This window comes from Rhinolophus ferrumequinum, chromosome 6 (assembly GCF_004115265.2).
Source record: "Rhinolophus ferrumequinum isolate MPI-CBG mRhiFer1 chromosome 6, mRhiFer1_v1.p, whole genome shotgun sequence".
In the NCBI taxonomy this organism is placed as follows: domain Eukaryota; kingdom Metazoa; phylum Chordata; class Mammalia; order Chiroptera; family Rhinolophidae; genus Rhinolophus; species Rhinolophus ferrumequinum.
Genome location: NC_046289.1, coordinates 99,689,975 through 99,717,790, shown reverse-complemented (window position 1 = coordinate 99,717,790; position 27,816 = coordinate 99,689,975). Strand labels below are relative to the sequence as shown.

The 27,816-nt window shown below is 55.9% G+C and overlaps 2 protein-coding genes across 7 annotated transcripts; one reads left to right on the top strand and one right to left on the bottom strand.

The window, feature by feature from the left end:
- Positions 1-902: 902 nt before the first annotated feature.
- Positions 903-10,775, bottom strand: C6H15orf39 (chromosome 6 C15orf39 homolog). Of its 4 annotated transcripts, none has more exons than XM_033107728.1 (3): positions 10,610-10,775; positions 4,035-6,746; positions 903-2,271 (listed from the first exon to the last, which is right to left on the bottom strand). In XM_033107728.1, exons 2-3 carry the CDS (start codon positions 6,694-6,696, stop codon positions 1,901-1,903), a joined length of 3,033 nt encoding a protein of 1,010 aa, XP_032963619.1. In that variant the 5' UTR covers positions 6,697-6,746; positions 10,610-10,775; the 3' UTR covers positions 903-1,900. The 4 variants fall into 4 exon arrangements, with proteins under 4 accessions (XP_032963619.1, XP_032963620.1, XP_032963621.1 ...); XM_033107729.1 differs by lacking the exon at positions 10,610-10,775 and adding an exon at positions 9,182-9,282; XM_033107730.1 differs by having other exon boundaries at positions 2,136-2,271; positions 3,987-6,746.
- Positions 9,512-27,816, top strand: LOC117023270 (collagen alpha-2(I) chain-like). Of its 3 annotated transcripts, none has more exons than XR_004423174.1 (3): positions 9,991-10,129; positions 12,453-12,578; positions 12,700-12,882. XR_004423174.1 is itself a non-coding variant. In XM_033107732.1 (2 exons), exons 1-2 carry the CDS (start codon positions 9,530-9,532, stop codon positions 27,759-27,761), a joined length of 657 nt encoding a protein of 218 aa, XP_032963623.1. In that variant the 5' UTR covers positions 9,512-9,529; the 3' UTR covers positions 27,762-27,816. The 3 variants fall into 3 exon arrangements, 1 of the variants encoding a protein (XP_032963623.1); XR_004423175.1 differs by lacking the exon at positions 9,991-10,129 and adding an exon at positions 11,774-11,839; XM_033107732.1 differs by lacking the exons at positions 12,453-12,578; positions 12,700-12,882 and adding an exon at positions 27,705-27,816 and having other exon boundaries at positions 9,512-10,129.

Sequence of the window (27,816 nt, the reverse complement as noted above, 5' to 3'; positions counted from 1 at the left end):
ACATTCCACTAAGGAAACGAGTGGGCCTCAGTCGTTTCCCTGAGGGAGGACCAGCACATTAAGCTCCCTCCACCACACACCTCCCTTCCCTCAGCTCTCACCAAGGATGGGCTTTGGTGGGAGCACGGCCTCCCTCAGACGAGTCCTGAGCACTTCTGTTCCTGCCTCAGCAACTTAGGGCTCCTAGGACAGTCATAGTTCCTTCCACAGGGCAAGGCCAGGTCTCTGCCCTCAGACTGACGCTCCCAGGACAGAGCTGTCCCGTGGGGAGCAGCCACCTCCCTTGGTTGGGTCCAGTGCTACAAGACTAACCCAGTTAGTCATGTAGCACCATTATGGCCCTCTAAGACACAATGCAGCTGTGTGCAGGAGGGATGTGTAACTGGACTTAACCACCAAGATAGGCTAGCCCCCGGAGCAGATGGGGCGGAAATGGAAATCACGCAGGAAGCCCCCTCAGCAGCTGACAACAAACCTCTGAAGCCCAACTAAAGTGTGGGAAGGGCTGTCCCTCAGCAGGATCAAGACACCAGCACAGGGAGTGGGCGACTGGCGGGCACATCCTTGGTCCTAGGAGAGGGGCATGTCCTGGGGTTTGGTGACCAGCATTTCTCACCAGGCAGAGTGAGCTACAGACCAACAGCCATCAGGACCCAGAAAGGTGTCAGGAGGGAGGGGCTTTCCCAAGCAGAAAACTGGCTGCCCAGGGGGCATGAGACAAGGGCCTACAGGACCAGAGCTAGCTGGAACAAGGTTGATGGAGAGCCTTCTGGGCTGGGAGCAGGGACAGCTACAACCTTCCAGCGAAAGGCTAGGCACCTAGTGATGACATACTAAACTTACGACCTGCCCCCGTCCCCCACCCCCACCCCCCCACACAGAGCCAGGCTGCAGGTCCAAAATCAACCCAAATGCTTTAATGTTTAATGGCCCCTCTCCAGGGCCCACACCCTTATTACAAACGTCAATGAGGCCACGAGCCCAGCTTGCCAGCCTCTGGGCTCAGTTTAGCACTGTAAGGAGGTGACCTACAGCAGGCTGGTGGTGCTCCAGCTCGGACAGCAGCGACATCCTCAGTCCACATCTTTGGAGACCTCCCAGAACTGAGCTGTCATCATTCAGCCTGTCCCTTCCAGTCCCTGCAGCTGCCTGGCTTCCAGCAAACACACAGCTTTCTTGGGATAACACACCAGGTGGGGTTGGCAACTCAGGGAAGTCACTAGTGTCAATTCAGGACAGGCCTGGGACCTCCTCAGAGCAGCAGGCCCAGAACAAAGATGCCAGCCCCAGGCCATATCCCTGCACCCCTGTAGCAAGGGAGGGGAGGGGCAGGCTCCCTCAGGGAGCTACAGGCCAAACCCTGGGGTGACTCTAGAAAGTGTGGGCGTCATATACACTGTCTACTGTACCACTCCAAGATAACCAAGTCCCACTGGAGGAAGGTTCTGCCTGGGGTCTGGGCCCGTCCTAGGGAGGGAGCAGAGAGAAAACCGTGATGGGTGTGTGTCAGGCATCACCCCCACAACAACCCTGTGAGGTAGGCTGTGTTGTCCTGTTTTACAAATGGGGAACTGAGGGCTCAAGAGAGGAAGTAGCTTGCCAGGTTACACAGCAAGAAACAGGAGCCAGGATCCAAGCCCAAGTAAGGTGGGCTCTAAAACCCACATCTTCTCCAAGAAGAAACAGGAAATAGTCCTTTCTAAGAGCAAGCCTCAAGTTAAAAGCTGAGGGACTGTCATGTCAGCGGGGGGTGGGGGGCGCGCGCAGGTGAGAGCCAGAGAAACTCTTCGGGCATGTCCACTCCTGGCCCTGGACAGCTGTGCAGGTGGAAGGGAGGGGGTACAGAAAGTGATCCCCAAACAGCAGCTGTCCAAACAGCACCAGCCACCATCAACCATCACTATAGGTAATGGCTCCTGTTGCCCAAAAGCTGTGCGTGGGGCGCTGGCTGGGCTGGTCCTGAGGTCTTGTGGCCCCAAGTGGGCAGTGCCAGGCCATTGAGCCAGGCGGTTTCCAGCAGACTGCGAAAGCGGGCCCTCAGTGTGGAGCTGGATGGATTGGTGCTGGGAGCAGGAACAGGTGAGGAACCGCGGGACCCTCCCCCAGCAGTCGCCTCTGCTTTCTCCTGACCAGGGGTTGGTGGCTTCCTCTTGGGCTTCTTGGCTTTGGAGACGGAAGACTTCTGGGCCAGGGCTAGGCTCTCTGGCTCATTTCTAGCCATGGTGGGTTCTGAGGAGGAGGGCACAGATCCAGCCTCAGCCTCTAAGTCACCTGGAAAATGAACACAGTCAGGATACAGACCCTAACACCCTCTGGTCCTATCTCCTGGCCTCCAAAGCCATCTGGACCAGTGGTTCTATTTTGTTCCAGGCGAGCACGGCCCCAGCAGGGTGACAGAAATCAGACCCTTCTTCCCTACATGGGCCCATACGCTGACGGGGCGTGCTTCTCCCCGGTGATGCCAGAGCTCTATCTGGCGAGGACACCGCGCAGGGGAAGCTGTTCGGGTGCAAAGACAAGAGGAAAGGGGCACAACAGGCCAGGAACCATTAGCCTGGTCCAAAGGCCCACTGTACAGATGAGGACACTGAGGCATGGAGAGAGGGCCGTACAGCACAGGACACCATCTTTCTGCTGGAGCACAGGCAGGGACTGCCGTGAAAGCAATGCCCAGACACAGCGGGGTATGGGAGGGGGCTCCTGACCAAAAACATACCTACTTAGAAAGGAGGTGCCCGGGGAACACTATCTAAGGACACCACGGAGGCATGGCACCCCAAGATGGTGGGGAGGACCCATAGCTCAGCGAGGTAGTGGGGACAGGGGTACCAAAATCCAGCCAGTGGCAGGAAGCTGGGCCCACCATTTTCTCACCAGGTCCAACTCTTAAAGGGCCACTCAGAGCAGACGGACTGTGAAGAGCCTGGGCCCCACTGTCCAGCAGGCAGCCCAGGGAAAATGACCCGTCTGTCTCTGGGCCACAGACAGCCAATTGTACAGGGAGAAGACAGGGCTGGGGCAGCCTCTGAATGATGCATGACACCCACCCGCAGTCTCGCACTCAAAATAGAAAGCTCACATTTATATTTTCTTTTAACCGTTAGGTCAAATACCCCAACTTCTTAAGTGCTTCGGGGTCAGCAATGTTTGCCACCCAGACTGCAAGCTCCATACCTGCCCCTCATTACCCCAGACCCTTCTCCACTGGACCTGGAGCCTGAACCAGGTAAGAGCCCAGGGCTTTCAAGGCTGCCTGGACAGACTTGGTGGTGAGAAGGCAGGGGAGTGGGGAGAGACAGAGTGGGATTCGGGCATTGATACCAGATCTCCTGAGGCAGGAGAGGCAGCAACGGACACCTTGGGGCACCGTCACCAAAGTCCTGGAGGAAGAAGTGAGATGGTGTCACACTATGTGACACCGCAGCAGTTCCTGGGGGCAAGCTCAAGCTACTGAACTGACTGGGTGGTGCCCAGGACACAGAACGCACTAGAGGCATCATTTAGTTGGGAAAAGCGAACTGCAAATCAAGGCCCCAACTTATTGGGAAACTTTTGTAACTGCAAATACTCGAGAAGACCGAAAACTGCACACCAGAGAAGGCAACCGTGTTGGGGCTGGAGCTCAGAACAGGGAAGGCTGAGTGGTCTAGACAAGGGAAATGACATCAGATAGAAAACAGGGCCAGGGCAGACCCCAAGAGCCCAAAGCAGCCTGCAGCAAAGACACAGAAAGCACAGCAGAGGAGGGGGGCAGATTCGGGAGGATGCAGGGCCAGGATGGCCAGGAATGCGACTCCATGTGGACAGAGCAATTGGCAGGTTCAGAGGCTTAGAGGCTATGAAGGCTCTCAGGGATGCCTGGGGGCCCAGAGCCCACCCGCAAGGCCAGCTCCTCCGCTGGCCCAAGTTCTGGGGCCTCCTTGCCCTTTCCAGAGGCCCAGGACCCCCTCAGCCTCTGGCTGTGAGCACACACACAGGCCACACACCTGTCACTCACACAGCTCCGGTGGCGACTGGGGCAGTTGCATGCTCACCCAGCTGGCGGCGTACACAATCCCGCCACTGCAGGCCTAGCAGGTCAGGGTAGATGTCAGGCAGCTGGCGCAGTGCCAGCAATTTCAGCATGCGTGAGGTGCATCCCCGCAGCGCCCGCTCCCGCAGCGCCCGCTCCTCGGACAGTGTGGTGGGCCGGAGCTCCACGCGGTGCTCCTGCAGCACCAGGTCCACGGATGCAGGGGGCAGCCTTGGGAAGAGCCGCTCCTTCACCAGGTGGATGGGGACAAAGATGGCACCAGCCCGCACCACGTGGGGGAAGGGACACTGCTGTGTGCACACAAAGCGCTGCAGCTGGGACAGCAGCTTGCCCAGCAGCCCCTGCACACCCTGGCAGTCCTGCCACGCTGCCTGGCCCCAAGGCCCGGCCATCTCAAGCCACTCACGCAGCTTCTCAGGCGGGGAGTGGGCCACCGAGCCCGAGATGGCGTCACATAGGGACTCATGCAGTCCTGCAAAGTGCTGCTCTGGGGAGTCCACTGTGGCAGGGGCAGAAGCTGGGGTCGGAGCCTGAGGTGGAGAAGGCGATGGAGCAGACGTCTGGCCTGTGGCTGCCACAGCCACAGCTGGAGGACTGGGCAGCGCCAGGTCGAAGCAGGCCATGGGCAAGGGCTGGGTGAGAAGCTGCAGTCCGATGGGCACAGATGTAGGGGTGGGCGAAGGCTGGGTGGAGGCAGGGGCTGAGGTGGGCACGGATGGGACCACAGCTGCAGGCAGGGGTGCGGGCCGGAGGATCTTGAATTTTCGGAACATGAAGGCCACGGAGCTGTGGAAGTTGGTCTTTGGAGTGGCTTCTGTGGTCACTGGCACCTCAGAGACTGTGCTCCCCAGGGGTGGCGCATCCATGGCTGCAGGGGGCTTGGTGTGCACTGCAGGACTAGGAACCTTGGTAGGAGACTCTGCCACAGACTTCTTCACACTCAAGTCCAGTGCCACCTCCTCCCTAAGTGAGCAGTGCACCCTCGAAGGGGCCTCCTGGGTGGGAGGGGTCCCCCTGGAGTCTTTGTCATGGCTGTTCTTGGGAGCTGGGGGTGGGTCAGGCTCAGCTGGGGCCTCTGGCGCCTGCACATCCAGATAGTCACGGTAGGGGGCCAGGCTGAAGACGTTGTCAATAATAGGCATGGGCGGAGAGCCTGAGGGCAACGCAGCCTCGTTCCGGGGAAGAGCCCGGCGCGCTTGCGCACAGGGGGGGAGCGCCGGGGGGGTTCGGGGAACTGGACTGTCCGTGATAACAATGGGTGCCCCAGGGTGCTCAGTGAGCTGGGGCTGGAGTTTCTCTTTCCTGCAGCTAGGCAGCCACACCGCGTCTTCCGCTTCCCGCACCAGCTTCTCTGCAGGCCTCACAGGCTCTGGGCATGGCTGACTGGCTGGCACAGGCTGGCACGCCCGCTGGAAGGCACCGGGCTGCGGCACAGCCTGTACACTGTTCTGGGAAGGCGGTGACCCTCCGAGCCCCGGGGATGCTCCACAGAGAGAGATGTCCTCCCTGGCATAAGGAAAGCCCAGAGTCTGGGGGGCAAAGTCCAGTGGGCACCGTGGAGTGATAGGTGGCTCCAGCTTGAGGCTTGGTGAGGGTGCTGGGAGGGGAGCAGGGGAATAGGAATAAGTGTCCAGGCCCACTGGGGGCATACAGTGTGTCTGGGCTGCCTGCTGCCTCAGGAAGGGGCTGTTCAGCCCACCAGCTGGGTACCCAACCCCTTTGTGGGCTCCCAGAGGCTGCAGTGGGGGAACTGAACTGTAGTTGCTCTGCTTCTCTGGATGGCGACAGGCTGGAGGGCAAGACAGGGCCTGTGGAGGGTGGGGCAGTGGGTAGTGGGACGGTACTGTATCCTGGTAGGTTGGCCCTAGGGGTTGAGCCAGCTGGGTCCAAGGACTGGGGGGTCCCTCGGACAATGCCTGCTTGGGGTCCCCAGAGTAAGGACCTGTGTACTTGGAGGCCAAGAAGCCTGCGCTGTGGATGGTCCGATACTTGTCCAGGAATGTCTGGCATGGGGAGAAGCTCCCTGATGCTTGGCACGGGGAGAAGCTCCCTGAGGAGTCTCTGCCAGATCCCCCAGCTGGCACCCCACGCAAGAAGGTGCCATCCAGGGACTGGCCCTTGCCAGGGGCCAGGGTCAGAGAACAAGGTGGGTCGGCTGGGGGTATTAGGGGCCCAGTTACCATTGTCCAATCAACATCCAGTGACCTCTTCGCTGCCCCTTCCCCCAGGCAGGCTGAGAGCCCGTAACACAGAGGGCTGCGATACACAGGTTTGGGTGCAGCCAGCGGCGGGCCTGAGTAGGACTGAGCCTGGGGAGTGAACGGCAGGAGTTCGACAGGACCAGGGTCCCGCACCTTCTCAGAGCTCTCTGCTGGTGGACGGTAGAGCAGGCAGCCAGTCAACAGGTTGTCTCCCCGAAGTGGGGGTCCTGCCACGCTGGTAGGATACAAGGGTGGGTACGGGGTCCAGGATGCCAACCGCTCAGACCCTACTTTGGGAGCACTCCCCATGGGGCAGGAGAAGTAGGCACCCTTGTAGCTGCAGGGGTCCTGGTTACCAGCAGAGGGGGGCAAGTTGTGCCCAGGCCCAGAGTCGGCCTCTAGGCGGGGCAGCTTGCCATACATCACAGGCCCCAAGGTGCCCAGTGGCCGCTTCTCCGACATCACTGTGAAGGCTTCAAGCCCTCCGGGGCCCCAGCTACTCAGCTGCTGACCTGGAAGAGAGAAGGAGAGGCATGGGCTGTTAGGGAGAGAGGCACGGGCTGTGAGAACAGGCCACAGGTAAGCAATACAGAACCACTGCTCTTGCTAGCTTCTTACCACACCTAAGAACTTGGCACTTACTGTGTTTCTCTGAAAACAAGCGGGTCTTATATTAATCTTTGCTTCAAAAGACGCATTAGAGCTGATTGTCCGGCTAGGTCTCATTTTCGGGGAAACGCGGTAGTACATGCTCAATAAAGACTATGAATGAATGCATGCATGAGCCATATAACACAGAGATTCCCAACTTTATTTTTTAAGCTGCAGAACCCTTTGTTAATGAATTCGTATGCAGCCACCCTACACATACTCCCCTACCTCCACTTAGGAGCCCCTGTTCTGCTTTCCTCCACATGACTCCCAAGACCCGTCGTTGGGCTTCAGACTTTGCAGGACATAGTCTGAAGATCACTTCGTTGGCTACTCCACTCCCCCATATACACATGAGGAGACCCATTCAACCCAAAGTAACTGATGAAAGAGATGGGACGAGAGGCAGGCTTCCTACTTCCCAAGACAAGCTCTTATTCTAAGATGCCATAGTGATCTTAAGATGCCCACTACAGCCAAAATGTGGAATCGGGCATTGTCTACAAATTCAGATTCCCTGTGACACTCTGTTTCCAAAGAGGGCCAAATATGCAAAGCGAACCCCAAATGCCAAAAGAGCCAAGAGCAAAGAATGAGGCAGACAAGTCCAGCTTGTCGATTAATGAGTTTAATAGGGAACCTATGGACAGAAATGCAGTCCTGGGCGGCAGCAAAACAAATGGATCCCAGCACCTTCCACCCCCCCAGACCATATGCTTGATTCACCTACGCAGTGAGAATGTGGGTGATCGAAGGGATCAGGTGCCGTGAGGCTCTGGTGCCGGAGGAAGTTAAGAGCTAGAAAACATCAAGGGCAACTTGCCCTGAAGGGAGAACTCATGGAAATCCTGTCATCAGACCAAAGCTCTGTGGACATAGTCCAGAGCTCACTCAGGGGAAAGGAAAAGGGTCAGGGGGCCAGGTTCACCCAGATATCAAGATGGCAGATCAGCTTTAAGATGGAGTCACTTATGTTCCACACAAGATCTGACTTGCCAGTCTTATTAAAAATGGCAGAAGCTAGGCCTGGAATCCAGGTCTCTAGGCCCAGAGCAACACAAATACTGTTTTTGGTTCCGGAGGGTGGAGATGACCCTCAGAGGTGGCCAGGTGCATCACTTTAGCCCCGCCCCCAGCAGGAGAGCCAAAGCTGTCCTGTAGATGGCGCTGTGACACCAGCTGGAAGTCTCCAAAATTGGAGGGGAGAGCCTGTGTTGATCTCAGTGCCTAAGCTGCAGTTGGCTATTCCAAGGCACATGGGGGCAGCACAAGACCAGGACAAGCAGGTGGGGAGGAAGGAGGATGCGAATGTCCAGGGAGGGAGCCAATACCGCCCACAGAGCACTAGTTGGCAACTACCCCCATTGTACTGATGTTAAAACTGAGTGCCAGAAAAGGACTAAGGCCCTGAAGCAAAGTCAAGCAAGGACTGAGATCCAGGCCCAGAGAGGTCAAGCGTGGGTTTCCTCAAGGCAGCAGGTACCACCCAGTGATCCATTAGGGGTCATGAGGCCAGTCTGTTGGGCCACATTAACCTGCCTCTACTTCCCCCAGCACCCTGTTTCCTGAAACCCTCAGGTGGCTTAAAAAGGAGGAATCAGCTCATTCTTGCTATGATTAGGTCATGGGCCAGATGTCACAGGTTTCTATCACCAACAAGCCAAGACCAGGCCCCTCTTCCAGCTCTCTCCTCCCTTGTGGCTGGTGGCCAATGACAACCACAGGCTCAGAGTTAGTCCAGCACATTTGGGGACAGGAAAAGCGAAAGGTGGTATGGGGGCCCACTCCCATCACAGCCTAATGGCACCAAGGAAACCAGGTGGGACTCTCGGACAGCTGGCCCACCTCCTGGCCAGCCTAGAAAAGGGATGCCCCAGAGAAAGCAGGAAGGGGCATCAGGACCATAGGCCCGACAGCAGTGCCCTGTAACAGGGACCTGCATCCTAGGGGGACGCAGCTTTGCAAGAAGGGGTTGTATGGTTGTGGGGTGCTAAGCCCTGCCCTCCGCCCTGGGGAGCTCTGGAGTAATTAAGTGCTGGCTCTAGTCTCACCTCCCTCACAGGCTCCTTGGGGCCTCCCCATACCCACCTCCAGTACTAGGAATCTTTCTCTCCTGGGCTCTGCCCACTGTGTGCCCTTTGCCCTAGAGACTTCCTGAAACCCCCTCCCCCACCCCGGCCCCCAGGACCCAGCCAGGAGAGGTGAGGCCACTTGGCACCCTCAGGAGTCTTTAGGAGAGAGATGGGTGTTCCAGGGAGCCATCAAAGGACTATGAAGAGGAAGGGGGTGACCTTACCTCCTGACAATAGGAGATGGAGAGCACAGTACACACTCCCTTAAGCGAGGCTCCTCCCCACTCAACACAATAGCCAAATGTAGGTGTCTCCTTCCCTGACACACGTAGTGAGACGGTACGGCAAGCAATTGCTTGGAGGAGCGTGGGACTCCAGGCGGCAGGATCACATCATCCTTCCGGCCAGTTTGCTGGCTGAGGTTGGAGTTGGGCTGGGAGGACCAAGCTCAGCCAGGGCCCAAGGCAGGGTCCGTAAGAGCCCAAGAGAGCTTTGTCATCCCCACCCTAAGCAGCAGGGGAGGCAGCCAGCTTGTGGTCCAATTCCCTTTTCCACCTCTAGGGGTTCTCCGGATGGACGTTGGGAAAGACCAGGAAGAACAGAGTAATCCTGCCCAGCTGTGGCCTGCGTCTGGCCTCTCTCAGAGGACTGAATCGGACCCCCTCCCTGTGTTCTCACACCTCCCGGAGCTGAGGTTCTGGGCTTCGCTTTCGCTAGAACGGAAAGTGGGCAGCCCAGGCTACAGTACAGGGAAAGGGGTCAGCGGATTGGCCTCCACCCACTTTCCTCCGCCTTCCCCGCCTATAATTTTGTTGCTTGGGGCCCTCAGCCGACCTGGCTTTGGGGCTTCCGGGTGTTCCCACGCTCTGCCCGGCGGCACTAGGGCGCACGTGCACCCCAGCAGGCTGATGTACAGGCCGCCGCCACGCATGCAAACCCGTGCCTGCAAGTATGTGCGTGGCCCACATCTGCACACACGCCCCTCCAGAACTGCGTTCTTGCCTCGCTCGGGCCCCGGCACACGTGTGCACGCAGGCAGGCCCTCGCAACGAGCCCCCACCGACCGACACCCAAAGACTGGCGGGAGACTCGGAGCAGGGGGCAGCCTGGCCGCAGAATCCGGGCAGCCACCGCCTCGGGGCGATCCCGCCGGCCTGGGCTGCGTCCAGAGGGTGAGTCAAGCCGTAACGAGGAAACCGCAGGGCCGCCCCGTCCCAGTAGGGTGCGTCCAGGGCCCCGCGGTACCTCAGTGCCCGCCGCCCAACAGGCCCAGACCCCCGTCGCCCCCTCAGCTCCGCCCGGGCAGTCCACGTGAGCCGGACCCTGCGGGAGGTCCCAGGGCTCGGCCCGCGCTCCTTCGCGCCAGCCCTGCGCCGGGGCCCCGCCGGAGCTCCAGAGCGCTACGGGTCCCGGGAGCCTCGAAGTCGGGGGAGAGTAGGAGCAGCGGCGCGATCCCGGCCCCGCAGCGCGTTTGCAGGGGGCTGTGGACCGGCGGCAGCCAGGAGCTGCCCCACCTTGGCCCAGGCCCGGCGCGCGCCATCCCCGGGCCGGCCGGTAGGGGCGCCCTGGGGCAGCGCCGCCTGCCCCTTCCCCACGCGCCTCCAGCAAACTCGGCCCAAGTTTCCGCGCCGACCAAGCGGGCGAGCTCCTACCTGTAGGGCGCCAGGCTGCCGGCTGCCGCCGCCCAGGGCCGCGGCAGCATCCTCCAGCGCCGCTGAGGCCGCTGGTCCTTGTCTGGCCAGGCCCTACGCGGGAAGTCGCGGTGAGCTCCCAGTCCAGAGCCACCCTCCTCGCGGCCGTTCGCGCCGCCGCCGGGCGCCGTCTGCGGTCCCAGGCGGGGCGGGTTGGGGGCGGAGCGGGGGCGGGGCGGCGGGCGCGGTGGGGGCAGAGCCCGGCTGCGCCTCTGGGAGCCTGCGCTCCCTTGAGCCCGGGGTGTCGGGGGCCTGCGTGGGCTAGCGCTCCAGGGACTCGGCCAGGGGCGCTGCGCACTGTCTGTGCCCGCGAACCAGTGCCCGTCGCGCCCATCGCACGCCTCCATTCAGCCACTCCGTTACATCATTCATTCATTGCCACTTTCTGGCTACGTGGCCTTGTGCATGTCACTTGACCTTCTTGAGCTTCAGTTTCCTTATTTTAGCAAAACTGGAATTACATTATAGTAGTGGTGCTGTAAGGCTTAGAAGAGGTTGTATTAAAATACCTGGCACACAGTAGGTTCTCTGAATCCCTTGGTCAGTACTAGTGGCATTACCTAGTGGAATGAAGAACTCCTTAGCCTGTCCCCTAATCTCGGTGCAACCAGCAAGGACAAATTCCAGACAAATGTATCTCAACTCCTGTTAGGGCACCACACCTGTTTGAAGAAGGGGTGATTTTCCCATCCTTGTAGTGAGCCAAGAATGAGGGTGCTGGGGGGGTTGCTAAATGACCTCCGTGTGTACCTCTGAACCTTTTTGGCAAATCTCCCTCAAGGCCTGAGCACTTGTAGCCTGGGAGGTGGGATGGGGTGAACATTCCCAGCCAGGAATGGCGTGTCGCCCAGAGAGGAGCTGGAGGGGTGGAAGGGCTGTCCCCATTTGCCCTGACTCTCTGCGCCACCTGACTTGGGATGAGAAGCCCCTTGGTGCTGTTACCTTCTCTGAAGAAACCTGGTCCCTCACAGTTTCTGGTCTTCCCAAGAACTGGGTACAAGTGTGTGCAGTGGAGAAGGGGGATACATGTGGACATGCAAAAGTTCAGAGCAAGTTCATGGGGCAAAACCACCCAGGCCACCTGCTCAGATCCCAAAGGTCAGGGCTGCCTGAGTCAGAAGGCAGCTCAGGCCTGAGGCAACAGGTTTGAAGAGTCTGGAAGCAGCTAGAGCAGCTGGAGCTGAGGAGGAGGTAAGAATAGGAAGAGGACCCAGAGGTCACCTGGGGTGGGGGAGGGGAGAGGGTATCACTTAGTTGAGAGCTGGAGGGTCCTTAGAAATAGTCTGGTGAGAACCGGGGAGCAGACTCAGAGATGGTTGGGTCACATAGCAGGCTGGGATAAAAACCCAGATCCCCTGGCTCCCAGCCTGGGGATCTTCCTTCTGCCAGACCTTAGCCTCAGGAAAGTGTATCTGTGTTCTGATGAGCAGCGGTCATGGTCAAACCTCCGGTTACAGGCTGTTTGTTCTTCCCTACTCTTACTTCTCACCAACTCCGTCCTTCCCTCCCACTCTTCCAGCACAACACCCCTTCCCCCACTTCCACCCTGCTATTGGAGGGTGAGGAGGAGGCAGTGTTCTCTACTCTTAGGGTCTAGGACTCTCAGGTGTGCGCTCAGGTGGCCGGGTGTTCTCTCCAATCTCTCTGAGCCCGAATGAGGCCCACCCAGCCAGGATATGCCTGATAGGACCCTAGGGGCCAGTTCAGAGTCTTCCACCCCACAGAGTCTTGTCCTAATTCAGGAGCACTTCACCAAGACAGCAGTTCTGCTCCTTTAATCAGTGTCTTGTCCATTCCTTTGCAGCATCACTTAAACACCTTGGAATGTAAAAGAAAGGACACAGGGTAGGGGACTTGGCAGCCACTTTGTAACTCTGAGCCTCAACTTCCTTATCTGCAAAGTGGGAACCGTGAGATCTGCCTCATAGAGGTGAGTGTCAAACAAAATTAGTGTGGGAAATTGCTTATAAGCTGTAAGAAGCTCTGTAGAGTGTGAGTTGACTGTGAGTTCCTGAAGAACCTGACCGTGCCTTTTTCTTCTTTACCCCAAGGGTCATGTTCAGAACCTGTGGAGAGAGGTGACTATCAAGCCTTTGTTGGATAAAAGATGATCATCAATAGAAGGTGGCTCCCCTGGGAGCCCTCACGTGTTTATTACGCTGTAGTCTTAGAGAAGAGAAATGATATTGGAGTTAGAAGGGACGGTCTGTCATTGTGTGGGCTTCCTGGGCAAAGTTAACAAAGAAAAGTAGCATAGAAGAGACTGGAGGGAGGTTCACACTCGTCACCTCCCTCACCATACCAGGTCTGCACAGGCGTCTCAGGCACACGCCTGCCTGGTCCACCTCACTGCAGACACTGGTTACCCCGCCTGGCTCCCTGGGGAGGTGAGGTGAAAGGTCAGCTCCCTGAACCTCAGATCATTACCTACAAGGTTATTAACAACAATGTGTTTCCCTCTAATGAAACCACACCTGCTGTTTACAAATCTCTTTCCTTTCTCGGAGGAGCTCATTCTCACCCCAGAGGAGGGAGATGTGGTGCTGGCAGGCACACTACAGGCAGAGAAATAGAGAAGTATGGCACCTTTCCCCAAGACACACAATGCTCTCCCCAATTCTTTCAGACCCAGCTATGAACATTGCCTCCTCCAGGGAGGCCCTCTGGACTGCTATTACAGTACTCTCTGCCCTCTCTACTTCTTTATCCCTCCCCTACTCCCACCCAGCAGAGGACTATCTCAGTGTTGGTGGGTGGGCAAGGCAAGGAGCTCCTGCTTGGAGCATGGCTCTGTGCCAGTCACTTGATAGACTTTGTCAATTAATAATCACAACAACCATTTGAGGCAAGAGTTTGAAAAACAAGTAAACTGAGGTTTGACCTACTGAGCTATGTAAACTTAGGCAAGCCCATTGACTTCTCTGTTTGCTCCTCAGTCAAATGGGCATGATGGGAATATGTACCAGGGCTTCAATGAGTTCACAGCTTTCTCTATAGTAAGCCCTCAACCAGAGGTAGCTGTAGAGAGGTTGGTGGGGGGAAGCGTCTTTCCCAATAGCCAAGAAAAGGAGGAGCTGGGATTCCCCCAAACCCTTCTGAGAGAAGGCTCAAGCACAGCTGGAGGTCAGGAGCCCTCTGCCACCCAAGTACTCAGAGCCTAAGGTTGGCTGCTCCAGTGGTCGGCAGGCTGGCCTCAGAGCACCTGGGTTGGCTAGGCCCTGGGGGTGGGGCAGCGTTGTGGAATCTGATGGGAGTGAGCTGAGCTACTTCCCAAAGGTGCTGGCAAGGCTGAGCTTCCTTTTGCAGGGAAGTCTGGGGAGGCAGCCCTGCCACAGTGAGCTGGGATTCAGGAGCACCCCCCCAAACTCTGGAGGAGCCCCACCCCTACCTCCAGAGGAAATCAGTCTCTCAGAGGGGGATCCCAAAGACTGAGAAAGGTGGATGGGCGCCTCTGGAGGATGGCGCCTGCCAGCCTACTGGCTACAAAAAAACACACACACAATAATTTGGGGACCTTACTATAAGGAAGGGGGGAGCTCTCTGATTAATTAACAGCCTCCTTCTACCAAATATTGAGGCCCCCCCAGGCTTTGTGGTAGCAGTGAGTGGGTCCCAGGTGCTGTTTCCCAGTGCAGTGAGAGAGGCAGGGGGAAAACAGCCATGGGACTCTAGTGTGGGAAGTGCTTGTGTGGGGATGAGGCTGCCATGGCCGAGAGAGGCCTAAGGAATAGGGGCTGGGCCTTGAGTCAGGGGAGGGCCCTCCATTCAGGCTGTGCCAGAGTCCAGCCACTGGGGCTTCTGGCTTGGTACTGGAAGCAATGGGAAACATTCCCTCCCTACTTAGAGAGTGGGCTTTCCAATGCCCACATCTAACCCTAACTTCCCCCCGCCAGCTGGGAGCCTCTATGGCTCTCCAGTGCCCCACTCGGGCTTCTGCCTGCCTCCCAACTGCCCCTGCAGTCCCCAGAGCCAGCCAAAGCTCCTTGCTAGGTCACACCGCCATGCTTTGTAATATGCTCTCCCTCAGTCTTGGCTGCTTGTCTGGCTCCTTCCTTGCTAACTTCTGTCTGCCTCTAAGACTCAGCTTAGGCCCCGTCCTCCAGGAAGCCTTCCAGAGCTCCAGGCTGGGTTTGGTCACCTTTTCTGAGGCCTCAGAGCATTCGACACTCATCTTTGTGCTAGCTGCAGCTCCCTGTGCTAATATTGCCTTATTACAAGCCTGACTCCCCTACTAGACTGCGGAGGGATCTCCAGAGCAGGACCGGGGTCTGCCTGAGCTGTGACTCCAGTGCCCAGCAGAGCTGAGTCAGCCGTGGTTATGGGGAGCAGGGCTCATGGCACAGGAGGACTCTGCACATCTGAAACGGAAGAAAGGCTGAAAACCCTCCCCAGGCCCAGCAGTAAGGGCCTGGAAGGAGACTCTGCTTCGCAAAGCTCCCCTAAGATCCTTCACTCGCCCTCTCAACCTCCCAGCAACAGCCTGCTGCCATCCTCCATTTCAACATGGGAAAACTGAGGCCCAGACAGGGGCAACCAGCTGCCCAGGGTCTGGGCCAGGAGGGCCTAGAACCCAGGTCTCCTAAAGGCCTGTCCAGTCTGTACCTTCTTGTTCTGACACTGCCTCTCCCTCTCCATCCCATCCCCCAGACCTAGGATGGAAAAACACCTGGCTGAGCTCCACCTGCATGCCTCATGCTGCCTGCAAACCCATCCTTGGAGGCCCCCAGCCTGGGGCTGGGGGTGTGAGAAGAGGCGGGGGAGCCCCTATGAAATGGGGAGAAGCTGATGCAGTGCTCCCTCAGTGTTGCAGCAGACTGCTCCTCCCTACCCGGAGCCTGGACTTCTGCCAGCCTCCCTAATCACCTCCTTTTCTTTCCCCATTCAGTGCCTCTCTCTGGGGATCCCCTCCCCCGGCCTCTGTGCCCTTGGCCAGCAGCACAGCTGTTCCCAGGATGGTGGTTTGGGCCTGGGCGGCCTGTGTTCACAATCCTGACTCCTGCCCAGGGCCCGCCTCTCGTTGGTCAGCCTTTGGCCTCCATCAGGAATTACCTTCCCCCAGCTCTCCAGTTCAAAGGTCTTGGGGGGATGCTAATCTAGTTCCTCCTGGCCCTGCCAGGGCCCCTTCCCTCAATGCTGGAGCACCCTCCCCTCCTACCGTGGGCAGGCCGGTGGACTGTTCATGGAAGCCTTCCTGAGGCCGGCTGAGGCAGTGGGGTCTGGGCCAGGTGGTTGGCACTGCCCCCTCATTAGCAGCCCGCTGGGGTTTCTGTCACTTAGGGCTGGTTACCAGGCAACAGCGTTGGAGGGCTCAACTCTGGCTTGGGGCTGGCACGGAGGCTGCTGATGAGGAAAGAGGCTGAAGCCAGGCCTGCTGAGGCCAGGGTCACGGTAGGGAAGCCTCATGCTCCCAGGAAGGGTGGGGGCACTGCCTCAGCTCTGCAGCCTCAGTTACTCCTGTTATTGTCTTGGCTTAGACCCTTAGCCCTGCCCCTGGAAAGGGATCTCCAGGGTCCTCCACAGAAACACCCACACGCAGAGCCCTCAGGTTTCCAGAAGGCTGAATGGGAGCAGAAAGGGACACTTCTCCCTCTTTAGGGGTTGGGCTCTTTGGCTCTGTGGCCTTACTGACTACCACACTGTGGCCTGAGGTGTAGACCATGAGTCAGATTTCCAGTGTATAGGGCTTAGGCTTTGGGTCTAAATCCTGCTGTGCCTCTCAGAGGTTGTGTGGCCCTGGACACACTGATTGCCTGTCTGAACCTTGGTTGCCTCATCTGTAGAATGGGATTATAACCCCTGTCTTGTAAGGCAGTGCGCAGTATAGAAAATGCTTGTTGCAGCGCCTGGCACAGGGTCTCCTCTCCAGGCCTGTTATTCACTTCCCCCAAGCCCTGCTGTGTACTCAGCCTCAAGCATCCCACATTGCAAGGAGGCAGGGTTGCACGCTTTACAGATGCTGACAACCTGCGCATGGCCACCTCGCATGGTCAGGGGATTCAGGAATGTGTCACCTTCATGTCCAACAATAACCTTGTGTCCCTACCCTGCCTCTTGCTCCCCCATCCCTGCTGACTTTATTGTTCTTTTAGTTTAACACTCATATAACCTTTACTGTGTACCAGGCACTGTTTTAAATGCTTTACAAATATTAATGTGTTTGATTTATCCAGTCCATTTAATGGATTAAGTTACTTAATCCATTTATTTTATTAATCCATTTAATATATTAAATGAGTTAATGCGGAGGGGGACCAAAGAGCTGTGCGGGGACAGGGGCCTAAGCACACCCCCCTCCCATGCTGGGGTGACTTCCGCTGTGCTGCTGGCTGTTTTGGACACCAGTCCTGCCTCCTGCCGCAAAGCCATGGTGAGCTGGTGTAGCCCAGGCAGATCAGAGTTTTAGGAAGAGCAGTGATGGCTAATTAAAACCTGTGCTCTGGGAGGCCCCCTGGGGGCCAGGATTGCCTCAGTCAGTTCTCTTGGGAAGGGCCCCTAATTGGCCCCCTGGGCCCTAGTAATGATGCAAGCTCACCAGGCAGAGGATAACAGGCAGGGAGGGAGGGAAAAGGGGGAAGGAAACAGGTTGGGGAAAAAAAAACAACCCTCCTCCGATGGTGAGGGTAGTGACTTGGGAGTTCCCAGACCATCACTTAATTGCTGTGTAATTTTGGATTAGTGGCTTGGCTTCTCTGAGCCTCCATTTCCTCATTGAAGGGTAGAGATAATAAAAACTCCAGCCCTGGAGGGTTGCTGTGAGAAGATATGGATGAAAAGTACCTACCATGTTTCCCCGAAAATAAGACCTAGCCAGACAATCATCTCTAATGTGTCTTTTGGAGCAAAAATTAATATAAGACCAGGTCTTATTTTACTATAAGACCGGGTATAATATAATATAATATAATATAATATAATATAATATAATATAATATAAAATATAATATAATATAATATAATATAATATAATATAATACCCAGTCTTATATAATACCGGGTCTTATATTAATTTTTGCTCCAAAAGACGCATTAGAACTGATTGTCCAGCTAGGTCTTATTTTCGGGGAAACACAGTAGCACAATGCCTGGTCAGAAGTGTGAACTCATAAAATTGGAGCAGTTACTATCATGTTATTAAACCACTGTTACTACCAAAGGCCTTTCATACCCATAAGCTTGTCTAGTTCTGAGAGCATCCTGGGAAGAAGGAGAGTAGGGACAAGCATTCCATTGGGGGAGGTGTTTAGCCCCCACCTTTCTCTCCTGATGACCTGGGTCTGGGTCCTGGGCCCCACAAGGATGTTGGAAGAGCAGGAACAGGGGTGACAGGGTGCTATAGGAGGTCAGGCAGAAGGTCACAGGGCAGTCTGGGATTCAGATGGAACCAGAGCCCACAGAGTGGAGAAGACCTAACTAGACAGAAAGTGGCAGAGATGCTTCGTGAGGGTAACAGCCTAAATAAGGGGCTGAAAAGCAAAGTGCAGAGTGGTCAGAAGCTACAGGCCGCCAGTAGGGCTAGACTTGGGATGGGCTGAGACATCTAGGCCATGTGATTGACAGCCCTCTGCTACCCTGCTGAGGCCTGGGGTCTGGCCCCAGACTGTGAAGAGGGGAGTACGGGGAGGGAAGAGCGTGCCACTTTTTTCCTTTCTGGTTGCAGCGAAGTGGAACTCACTACTCCCCTGTCCTGTCTGGGGGTCAGTCTCATTCCCCATCTGTGAGACCTCTACTGTCACAGCACAAAGCCATCTCCTCGGGGTCTCCAGCCCCTTTAGGAGGCCACACAGCCCCAGACCCCTCCAAGATAACCCAGCTCTGTGACGTCACCTCCGTTGTCACAAGCTGCCTCCAATAGTACCCAGCCCATGTCTGCCCAGGACAGGGCAGTGGCCTCCTTCCTCCTTGGTACTCCCACCAGAGGAGAGCACTCGGCCCTCCAGGTTCTCAGTGAACACTTCCAACAAGGGTGGCCTCAGAACACGAGTCCCTTTGGGCCCGGGCCCGGGCCATGGTATGGAGACCAGGATGCATTTTAAGGCAGCTGGTCAGCCCTAGTAAATCAACTATTCCTGAACAAACACTGCCTGCTCTGGGCCTAGGTCTTGGCCTCCCTCCCTCCGTTCTTCCTGCAGCCCCCTCCCTTTGTGCAGTCCCCACCTCCTGTCAACCAGGTCACATGTAGCTCACTTGGCTTCAGTTAGCTCAGTAATTAGCACCTCATCAGGCCTGTCTGCCTTTGCACAGCTCCTCTGGGAAGGGGTTCCAGGAGATCTCCATGACATCAGGGCCTAGGGCTGGGGCAAGTCCAGGCAAGCCCAGGGGCGAGACTGCAAGGCCCCTGTGGCCTCCCCGCACCCACAGCTCGCCCGTCCACCGCATTCACTGACAGGGGTTTCCCAGCATAGGGCAATGGTGCCACCTGAAGAGCCCCACTCAGGACAGGGCTTCCTGCAGCAATCCCTCAGCTCCCACACACACCTCCTCAGCAGCTCTGCTTATTTGGGGACCCCTGGCTGGCTGGGAGATGAGGAGACGGGCAGGGCAGGGGGAGGGGTAGGAGGACAGCCAAGTCCCCAAGGCCTCCTAGGGAAGGAGGCAAAACCAGTTGGGGTCAGATCAGGAAGCTGAGGTGGAGGCGGCATAGGGGTGGCCTGTGGCTGGTGGACGTAGAGAAGGCCTCCGACAAGAGACACGAGGTGCTGTCTGAGAGTGTGTGGGGCCACAGCACAAAGCAGTGGCTCTGGGGTCGGGCAGGCTGACAGGTCCCCTGACTAAGCTCAGTTTCCCCACCTTTAACATCAGGACAGTAATAGGAACAGCCCCTAGGCTCCAGAGAGGATAATAGGTGAGGTGTGGGGTGAGCAATAGTGCCATGGGGTGGGAGGCAGGTGGCAGTGGCGCCCAGGCCATGGGGCAGGAGGTGAGAATCAAGGGAAGCCGCCTTTTGCCCACCCCCTACCCCCACCTGACTCAGAGCTGCACTGGCTCAGGGAGAGATGTCTTGATGGGGGCTGGACAGGGCTTCCAAAGTCTGCTCAGGATTGGGGAGAGGGAGAGCACATCAATCCTGGGTAACCAGTGTGAACCGCAGCGCAGAGTATTCAGACAGACAGGAAGTCAGCCTGCCCCCAGCTGAGGCCCACAGACTGAGGCAGCGTGGGGCTGTGGTCAGTCATGAGACTCAAGCCCCAGCTGCAGGAGAGGCAAATAGCCTGCAGCTGGGGAGAGGCTTGGCTGGGGCAGGGCCTGCTTCCCGGGTGAGTCTCCAGTTCAGGCCAGAAAGTCCCAGTGCTGCTTCGCCCTCCTGGCACCGAAACCCCAGTACTGCCTCCTTCCTTGAGATGAGCATTGCCTTCTTAGGGATGGTCTGGTGAAAAAAAATGGCACCAACCACTTAAGGCAGGCCCAAAACCCGACTTGCCACTCATGGCTGTGGGACCTTGGGCAAGGCCTTTACCTCTCCAAGCTCCAGGGTCCTTGTGTGAGGGATGATGATCCCGACCCCAGTTCATGGTGAGGGTCCAGTGCCCAGTGTTCCCACACACTTGAACTGGCCTGGAAGGCAGTAAGTACTCAGGGGGCCTGTGTTCTTCCTTCCTCAGAAGCTCTTGGGACCCAAGAAAGTATGGGGTCGGAGGCTGCTTTCCTTGCTCTGGAAGAGAAGTTCTGTGAGTCAAGGTGGGGATGCTAGAAAGCCAAAACCCCTCCCCAGTCTCTCTTTCCTCCAAAGGCTCAAGGTGGCAGGAGAGGAGCAGGCCAGTCCTTCCAATAACATCCCCTGCTTTCAAGCCTGTGGCTCCCAGCCCTCCGTCCGCTACCCCAGCCCAGCCCACCCCACCTCCTACTCCCTGTTCTTTCCCTATTCCTACCAGTATCCTGATTCGGAGGCAACAGCCAGGAAGCGCCCAGGACAATCCTAGTATTAGGAACAAACGACCTTGAGGTGGGTTTGTTCATTTAAGGGGAAGGGACTGAACTCCATGGATCCTTGTCGCTAGTGGGCAGTCAGAGGGGCTGCCGCTGCCCTGGCACGGTCCGCCTTGCCAGATGATCCACTGAGTGGCACCCTCCGGAGGTCCAGAGGGGCTTCCTGTGGCCCACACCTCGGGCGCTGTGTGCTGACCACCTCACCCTCCAGGAGCCACGGTCCCTGCTTGTTCCCAGAAGGGGCAACAGGAAGCCCTTGAGGGCAAAGTGTTTAATGAAAGCATTTGGGGGCAGCTGAGGAGATTATGCCCACTACCCAGCCAGCTATGGGGCTGTTGGAGGTGGTAGGGAATGCTGGTGAACCCAAGAGGTGGATCTGGGCTTGGAAGTGAGGCCTGCCCTGCTTTGGGATTTACACAAGTTCCTCTACCAGAGTAGCAAAAGCACGTTTGTAACCTGGCTGCACACAGCTTAACTTGGTGACCTCAGGCAAGTCACCGCACATGGCTGACCCATTGTCTCATTTCTAAAATGGGGCTGTTATGCCTTTCTTATTATGGAGGGGGGAAAGAGACCTTGAAGGAAAAGCAAGCGACACATTGCTTCCTTGCTCACTCACTCCCACCTGCCAGGGACAGGGCTGGCCCCCCCAACTTCAGACAACTGCCGGGGACGGCCTGTAGGGATGGGTGAATGCCCAGCTCCCCCAGCTGGACTGCCTTCTGCCTCCTCAGCCCAGAGGAGAAGGAGGCATGGGGTTACCACCTCTCCCTCCAGGTAGTCCCGTCACTTTCTGCCAGGGCACCTTCCACCCTCCCACCCCATCTAGCCTCTACCTGCTTCTGCAAGGCCCTGAGGGCACCTTATTCCGTCCCTCCCTATTTCTCACCTGCCTTCTCTCTCACAATTCCCTCTTCTGCCCCATAGGGTATGACTCCTGTGTGGCTCTAGGGCCCAGAAGTGCACCCAGCCCCCTTCATCCTCTCCTCCACTTCAAAGTCTGAGCCCAGGCTGCTCCTGCCCCACCCCTACCAAGCTGGAAGACCAGAATAATCCAGACAGGGGTTTGAGTCCCAGCTACCTCTTGCCTCAGTTTCCTCATCCCGTAATTTGGGAATAAAAATACCTAAAGATATTGTGAATGGAAAAAGGGGCTCTGTAATAAATCCAACAAGTTCAGTGACAGAAAATAACCTCACAGGGTGATCTGATCGTAAATTCCTAACTGAGCAGGTCATGGTAGGTAGTCAACCCCCAGGCCTATGAAAGGTTTATCTGTGACTTAAGCCAGCCCTTCCCTTGTTCTTGTGCATCTAGGTTAATGCGCCTTTGAAATGCCAGAGTGAACCTCTTTCTCAGACCCCTTGGAGCCTAACCACCCTCAGGGAAGCTCATAATCTGTTAACTCTCCTATGGTCCAATCAGAGAGATTCCTGCCTTGCTTCCTTTCACTTTACTTTCAGGTAATCTTCCTTGTGGTTCCTCCTTAATTCCAAACATATAAAAGAAGCTGCAAAACTGTCATTTACCAGAGCATTTGAGAGCTTGCTTCATAGCATGTCATCAGCTTGGCTCAAATCAACTTTTATAAAAAATTCTCTACAGGTTTGGCTGTTTTTATGTCAACAGAATGTTGTGAAACTAAATTAGAAAACCAATATATCTGGTGTACATGTCAATATAAACAATAGGAATGAATGGATAAATAAGTGAACAAACCCTTGAGTCTGCGCTAACTTCCTTTTTTAAAAACTCTAATTAGCAAACTCAGATGCTCTGTTGCTCGTATTGTGTCACTCGGGACCCCCATCGTGGGCCCCATCTCTGTGTTGTTGAGGTCCCCCATACTGAATACACTTGCAGAGGTGGGAGGCTGCGTCAGCAGTCAGAACGAGGCCTGGTGGGGCTTTCTCTGACTCAGGAGGACCCAGACCCCACACTGTGGCTCCTTCCCAAAGGGCCTCATGTCCTTAGCTTGCAGCAGAGGCTCCATGCAGGGCTGCTGCCAGCTCACATGGACAGAGAAAAGGCACTACTCTGGGCGCATAGAGTCTGTGCCAGGACCATGTGCTAGATTTGTGTGTGGAGCATGTGCTAGATTTCAGGAACTAGACGCCATTTTGGCTGCACGCCCTTGTGCATTATCCAACCTTCAACTGGCAGGAAACCAGTGACCCCCACCCCCACCCCGTAAATCTGAGAATGGCTGAGTGGCTTATGTTTCTCCAGGCAGACTTCCCGCCCAGCAGCTCACCCTATGCCCATGGCCTCCAGGCCCACTCCTTCCCAAGCTGGAACTGCCCCCCACAACTCCCCAACCCCCGGCCCTTTAGCCCCTCAGCTTACTGGCACAAAGCACTGCTGGTGTTAGGCTTTGGCCTAAGGTCAGGATGGAGGAGAGGAACAACATCTCAGCTCAGCACAAAACAATTAAACGCTGGCCATCTTGTTTTAAAACCCATCAGCTGTTTCCTGTCCTGCCACAGCCCACTCAGGTCACAGATCACTGACATCTTCTTGGGTTCTACTCCCCACCCCTGCCTAAAATGCCTATTCTCCCATTCTCATTTGTAGCAATTTAGCCCTCGACCCCCACCCCTGCAAACCAGATGTGTCTCCACATTTCTGAGCCCACCCAGGCAGCTCGCTACGCTAGGGGCACCTATCTACCCAGGCCACAACCACCTTCAGTTGCAGTGTATCTTTTAATAAGCTGCACCCACTCTTGGTGACCCCTTGCCCACCCACATAGAGAAATGGACAAAGAATGATAGAAAGATTTATTCATCTGGGATTTTTCTTTTTCTTCTTTACCATTAGTCTGGGCATGTTCCCACCTCATCATTTTTAATCTGTCAAAGCCAATCTCAGACACATTTTAGATTGTGAGCACATGTCACAGGTTTGCCATAAACTGGTTAGCAAAGGAACCAGTCAAGGAAACCAAAACACAATAGCTTCCTCCAGAATCCTGGGAGAAGCTAAGTAATAAAGTGATTTGGAGCACAAACACTAAAGCCAGACTACCTGGTTTCTATCTGAGTTTTGCCCCTTTCTAGTTGTGTGACCTTGAGCAAGTTTACTTAACCTCTGTGTGCCTCCATTTCCTCACCCGTGAACAATGGATAACAATAGTACTTACCTCATAGGGTTGCTGTTGTGCCTGAAATTGAATTGAATTCAAGTTAAATGAATTAATAGATATAAGCTACTAGCACAGTGTGTGGCACACAATGAGCATGATAAGAGTGTTAGATGTTATGAGCAAAGTTTATATAGGAGGAGAAAAAGGAATGTTAGATAAGGTTGTTGAACTATGTGCAGGTCTGGTTAGCTTTACAGGGCTGTAAAGCTGTCACATTCGTATCAGCTGCGTGGGTTAAACCTGGGTTATACCAACCAAGACCGTCCTTCCGGATCGCCAGGTGTGGGCTGTTAATCAGAAATACCAGCTGCAGACGTTTCTTGTTGTTTTGGCTTTGAGTCCGGGATGTCTTCCCTTCCCAGAGTCCAGCCTGTATCCCTGACTGATTATCAGGAACATCTTTTAATCAAGCAGAGCTTGGGAAGGGGAGGTGATAGGGAGGATGAGCAAGCTGGGGTGCCTGTTCCATCAAACAGAAGGTGCTGGCAGGGCTAGTAGTGGGCCCTGCTGCTACCCAGAGGTGGCCAGGAGGTGCTGGGCAGTGAGGCCTGGGACTGGGCAGCTAAGGCTCGTCTGTGGTCCCGGCCATGAGAACAGCTCTCAAGGGCTAGCCATAGTTCCTGGCCTCAGCCACACCCTTCATGGAGCTCCTTCCTTGAGTTCCCAGAGCATTGGCAGTCTCCAGAACCTTCTGCCCAGCCTTCTGTCGGCCTGAGTGTCCTGTGGAGGAGGGGAGGCAGGACTGCAGGAGGACCCAGCCAGGCTCAGCTGGGAGCCAAGAGGGCCTTGGCACTTTCTCAGGAGCTGGCATGGTGCCTCCTCCTCCACCCCCGACTTCCCAAGCTGGTCAGGCCCTGGCACAGAGCATTCGGTTAATAAAGCTGTGTTGCTGTTGCTTGCTAAAACCAAACCCAAAGATACAACAAGGTCATCTGACATTTAGTAGTTCTATCCAATAGAAATATACCAGCCACATGGTTTTTTAAAAATTTTCTAGTAGACACAAAAAAGTAAAAAGAAACAGGTGAAATTGATTTTAATAATATATTTTATTTAACCCAATTTATCAAAAATATTTCACATGTAATCAATATATAAAATTATTAATATTTTTCATTTCATGCTAAATCTGTGTGATTGTACACTTCTAATACATACGTGGGGACAGAGCCATGAGTGCAGTTTCCAGGCTCTCAGCCTCATGTGGAAAGGTGCTGGCTCCGGTAGTAAATGGCCATCAACTGTGATTGGATGGCCATTAGCTGTGGCTAGTTGGCCGTCAGCTGTAACCAGTGAGCCATTGGCCACTAATATAACTGCTGTGGCTACGCTAGCAGAAAATGGGGGCTAGCAAGAAGGTGGTGGCTGGCAAGTGCGGATTGCAGTTAGCAAGTGGGGTTGGTTGACTGGCAGAGAAGTGGACAGCGGGTTGCGGATAGTGTGGCTCCTGCTTCCTGTGTCTCCAACCCAGCCGCCAGCGAGAATATAGTGGTGTGACTCCCCCATCTATGGCTCCGTGGGTGTTCCTTTTTGGCCTCACCATATCCTGCGTTCTTATGTGGGGAGCGGGAGCAGAGACCCCGCAGGTCGCCTCGCTGGACAAATGGCGCAGCGAGCAGGGTCCCCCACACGACACATATCAATGAGGACTAGCCACTGAAGGGGAGGAAAAAAACTTTTCCTTTTAGGTTCAGTTACTGGGGCCTGTGAATTGAACTGACAAAAGACAGATTAACAGAGGGGAAAAAGTGTTTTTGTACACATACCAACAAGTGAAGTAGCTGGCTTGTTAAATGATTAAAGTTAGAAAAAGGGAGCGGGGAGAAACAAATAGATTTCTTTAGGAAGACAAGTAGTTTTTTAGAAGAGATGGAAGATAAGATTTGTGATAATATTTGTCTATAAGGTATGGATGGTCGCTCATCTTCTTCAGGGCAGTAAAGTTGGAGAGGGGATTCATGGCAGCCTCATTTCCCAAAAGTTGCTGCTTTTGGTCAAGTAAGGGAGGCTCCCAGGAGGCTTTTCTCTGCATCTGTTGAACTCAGATGTCTTCAGCTTCAAATACTCTTCATGCTAACTCTGAGATTCCGAGGGGGTCCCCACACCACATTTTAAGTGCCCAACAGCCACATGTGGCTAGTGGTTACCTTACTGGACCGCACATGTGGAGAATCACCAAATCCTGGAGTCCCAGGACTGGAGAGTCCTGGAGGTCCCAGGAGGCGTCCTTCTGCTGCCTCTCACACCAGCTCTGGCCCCTGCTCTGCTTAAGGGTCTCCCAAGTGTGTGCTGCCCACTGCCTCTTCTGAGCAAGCTGCGAGGTGGAAACTGTCATCTTGGGCAGAAATCTCCCTCCCTGCTATGAAGCCCAATACCTTCTCCAAGCGCTGGCACAAACCCACTGTGGAAATGGCAAGCAGAAACTTTCATTTTACTCAGAGAGTCGGTGTCCCAAGAGCAAGTGGGGAGAAGGTGATGCTAGCACACTGCTGAGTCATCCTTCCTCTGCGCCACTGAGTGGTCTCTGAGACCCGCGGAGGCGAGAGCCCACGTCCTGGGGCACAGGCTTTGCGGATACCCGCTACGCAGCTAGAGAGCCCAGCTCCGACTCCCAGCTGGTGTTCGGGCAGCCGGTGCCCCGGGCTCAGCACATCTCTCCTCCCCCAGCTGGGAGGCACGCAAACCTAACGCAGCGCCCGGGTTTCACAAACTGAGGCGCAGTTCCTGCGCGGCCACGGCAGAGTCCCCACCCTCGAGCTGAACAGGCTTTCAACCAAGTCCCAGGAGCTTCGGGAGAAAACTTAAGAGGCCTTCCTGCCCTGGCGGCCCGCGGTGGGAGGCGCCTCGGCAGCCCTCTGCTTCTAGGCCACCGCGGCGAGCGTGGACTTCGCCGACCTGGCCGCTGGGGCGGGAAGCTCCTGGGAAGCCTGATGTAACCGGGCGGCCGGCTTGCAGGAGAAGCCCCCAGGGCGGCCGCAGCCTGTTTACAGCGGCGGGAGGTGACCGGATGGAGCCCCAGCCGCCGTGCCCGCGGAGCCTCCCGTCCCTCGCTCTGGGCGCACTACCGGGTCCTCCCGGGGATCCGAGGGTCTAGAGCCTCGGAAGAGAGCTCCGAGGGCTGCTCGGCTCCCGCGGGGTATGGTGGTGGTTCAGCCTTAGACGGTCTAAGACCCGGAGCAGTGGTGGTGCCAAGGGGTGACCCTGAAAGGGCCTGAGTCCCCAAAGCAACTCAAAATAACATTCAAACCAAGTAACAAGCTGGAGCTTGCTGTGCTCAGGCGACCCGGATTTGAACACACAGCGTCTCCACTACGGTGGTGGCAAGTCCCCGCATCTCTCTAGTCTCAGTTTCCTCGTCTGTACGACAGGGAGCACGTTGCCATGACAGTCTCTGATTGAAAGCCTTGTGGGAAGCACTCCTCTGGGCCCTCCAAAAGTCTGCCTCAGGGGAAAAAAACCCTCCAGCATTTCCCAGGGGCCCTTCCTGATTTGCTGGCATGGAGAGAGTTTGCTCCTGATTGGGGAGAGTTGTTAAGTCCTCATGCCCCCACTCCTGACAGGGCGAGAGCCCTGTGAGCAGGAGCATTTGGAGGCCAGGTCTGAGCCAGGTGTATGGAGCATTAATTATGACTCTGATAGTTACGTCAGTCCCAAAGTGACAGCCATGCCAGAGCATCCGTGAAAGGCATACCAGTGAACGCCCTGACCGGGTAACTCCAGACGCAGGGTGGAGCGTGACCATCTGGACGGCTCTATCGGACCTCAGATGGGGGCACCGCACCCAGGCTTGAGCATAAAAGGAGAGCTCTCTGAGGGCTCATCGCTCAGGCCGTAACTGACAGCTAGCCCGTGCGCTCGTCCCAGACAGAGCGTTTCAAGCCTCCTCTCCTGACTGTCACAGCAGCCAGTCCGGATGCCTGACGCTACACACCCCATCACCAAAGGGACTCTCGCTGAACACCAGACTCTCTCATCCTTCTTTTGCAGGACCGTTCGCCTTGCCTAACCCTACGGCGTGCAAACCTGTGTGACCCTCTTGTGTGAAACTGCCCTACCTGGACTATTGGAGGCCGTCCTCTGGCCGGAGCCTTGATTGATG

Bases quoted from the DNA above. Each gene is read 5' to 3' on its own strand.
- C6H15orf39 (XM_033107728.1), bottom strand. From the start codon at position 6,696: ATGTCGGAGAAGCGGCCACTGGGCACCTTGGGGCCTGTGATGTATGGC. The intron at 2,272-4,034 runs GTGAGCATGCAA...TTCATTTTCCAG, and splicing joins TTGTGTACGCCGCCAGCTGG to GTGACTTAGAGGCTGAGGCT.
- LOC117023270 (XM_033107732.1), top strand. From the start codon at position 9,530: ATGGACGTTGGGAAAGACCAGGAAGAACAGAGTAATCCTGCCCAGCTG. The intron at 10,130-27,704 runs GTGAGTCAAGCC...CTTCTTTTGCAG, and splicing joins GCCTGGGCTGCGTCCAGAGG to GACCGTTCGCCTTGCCTAAC.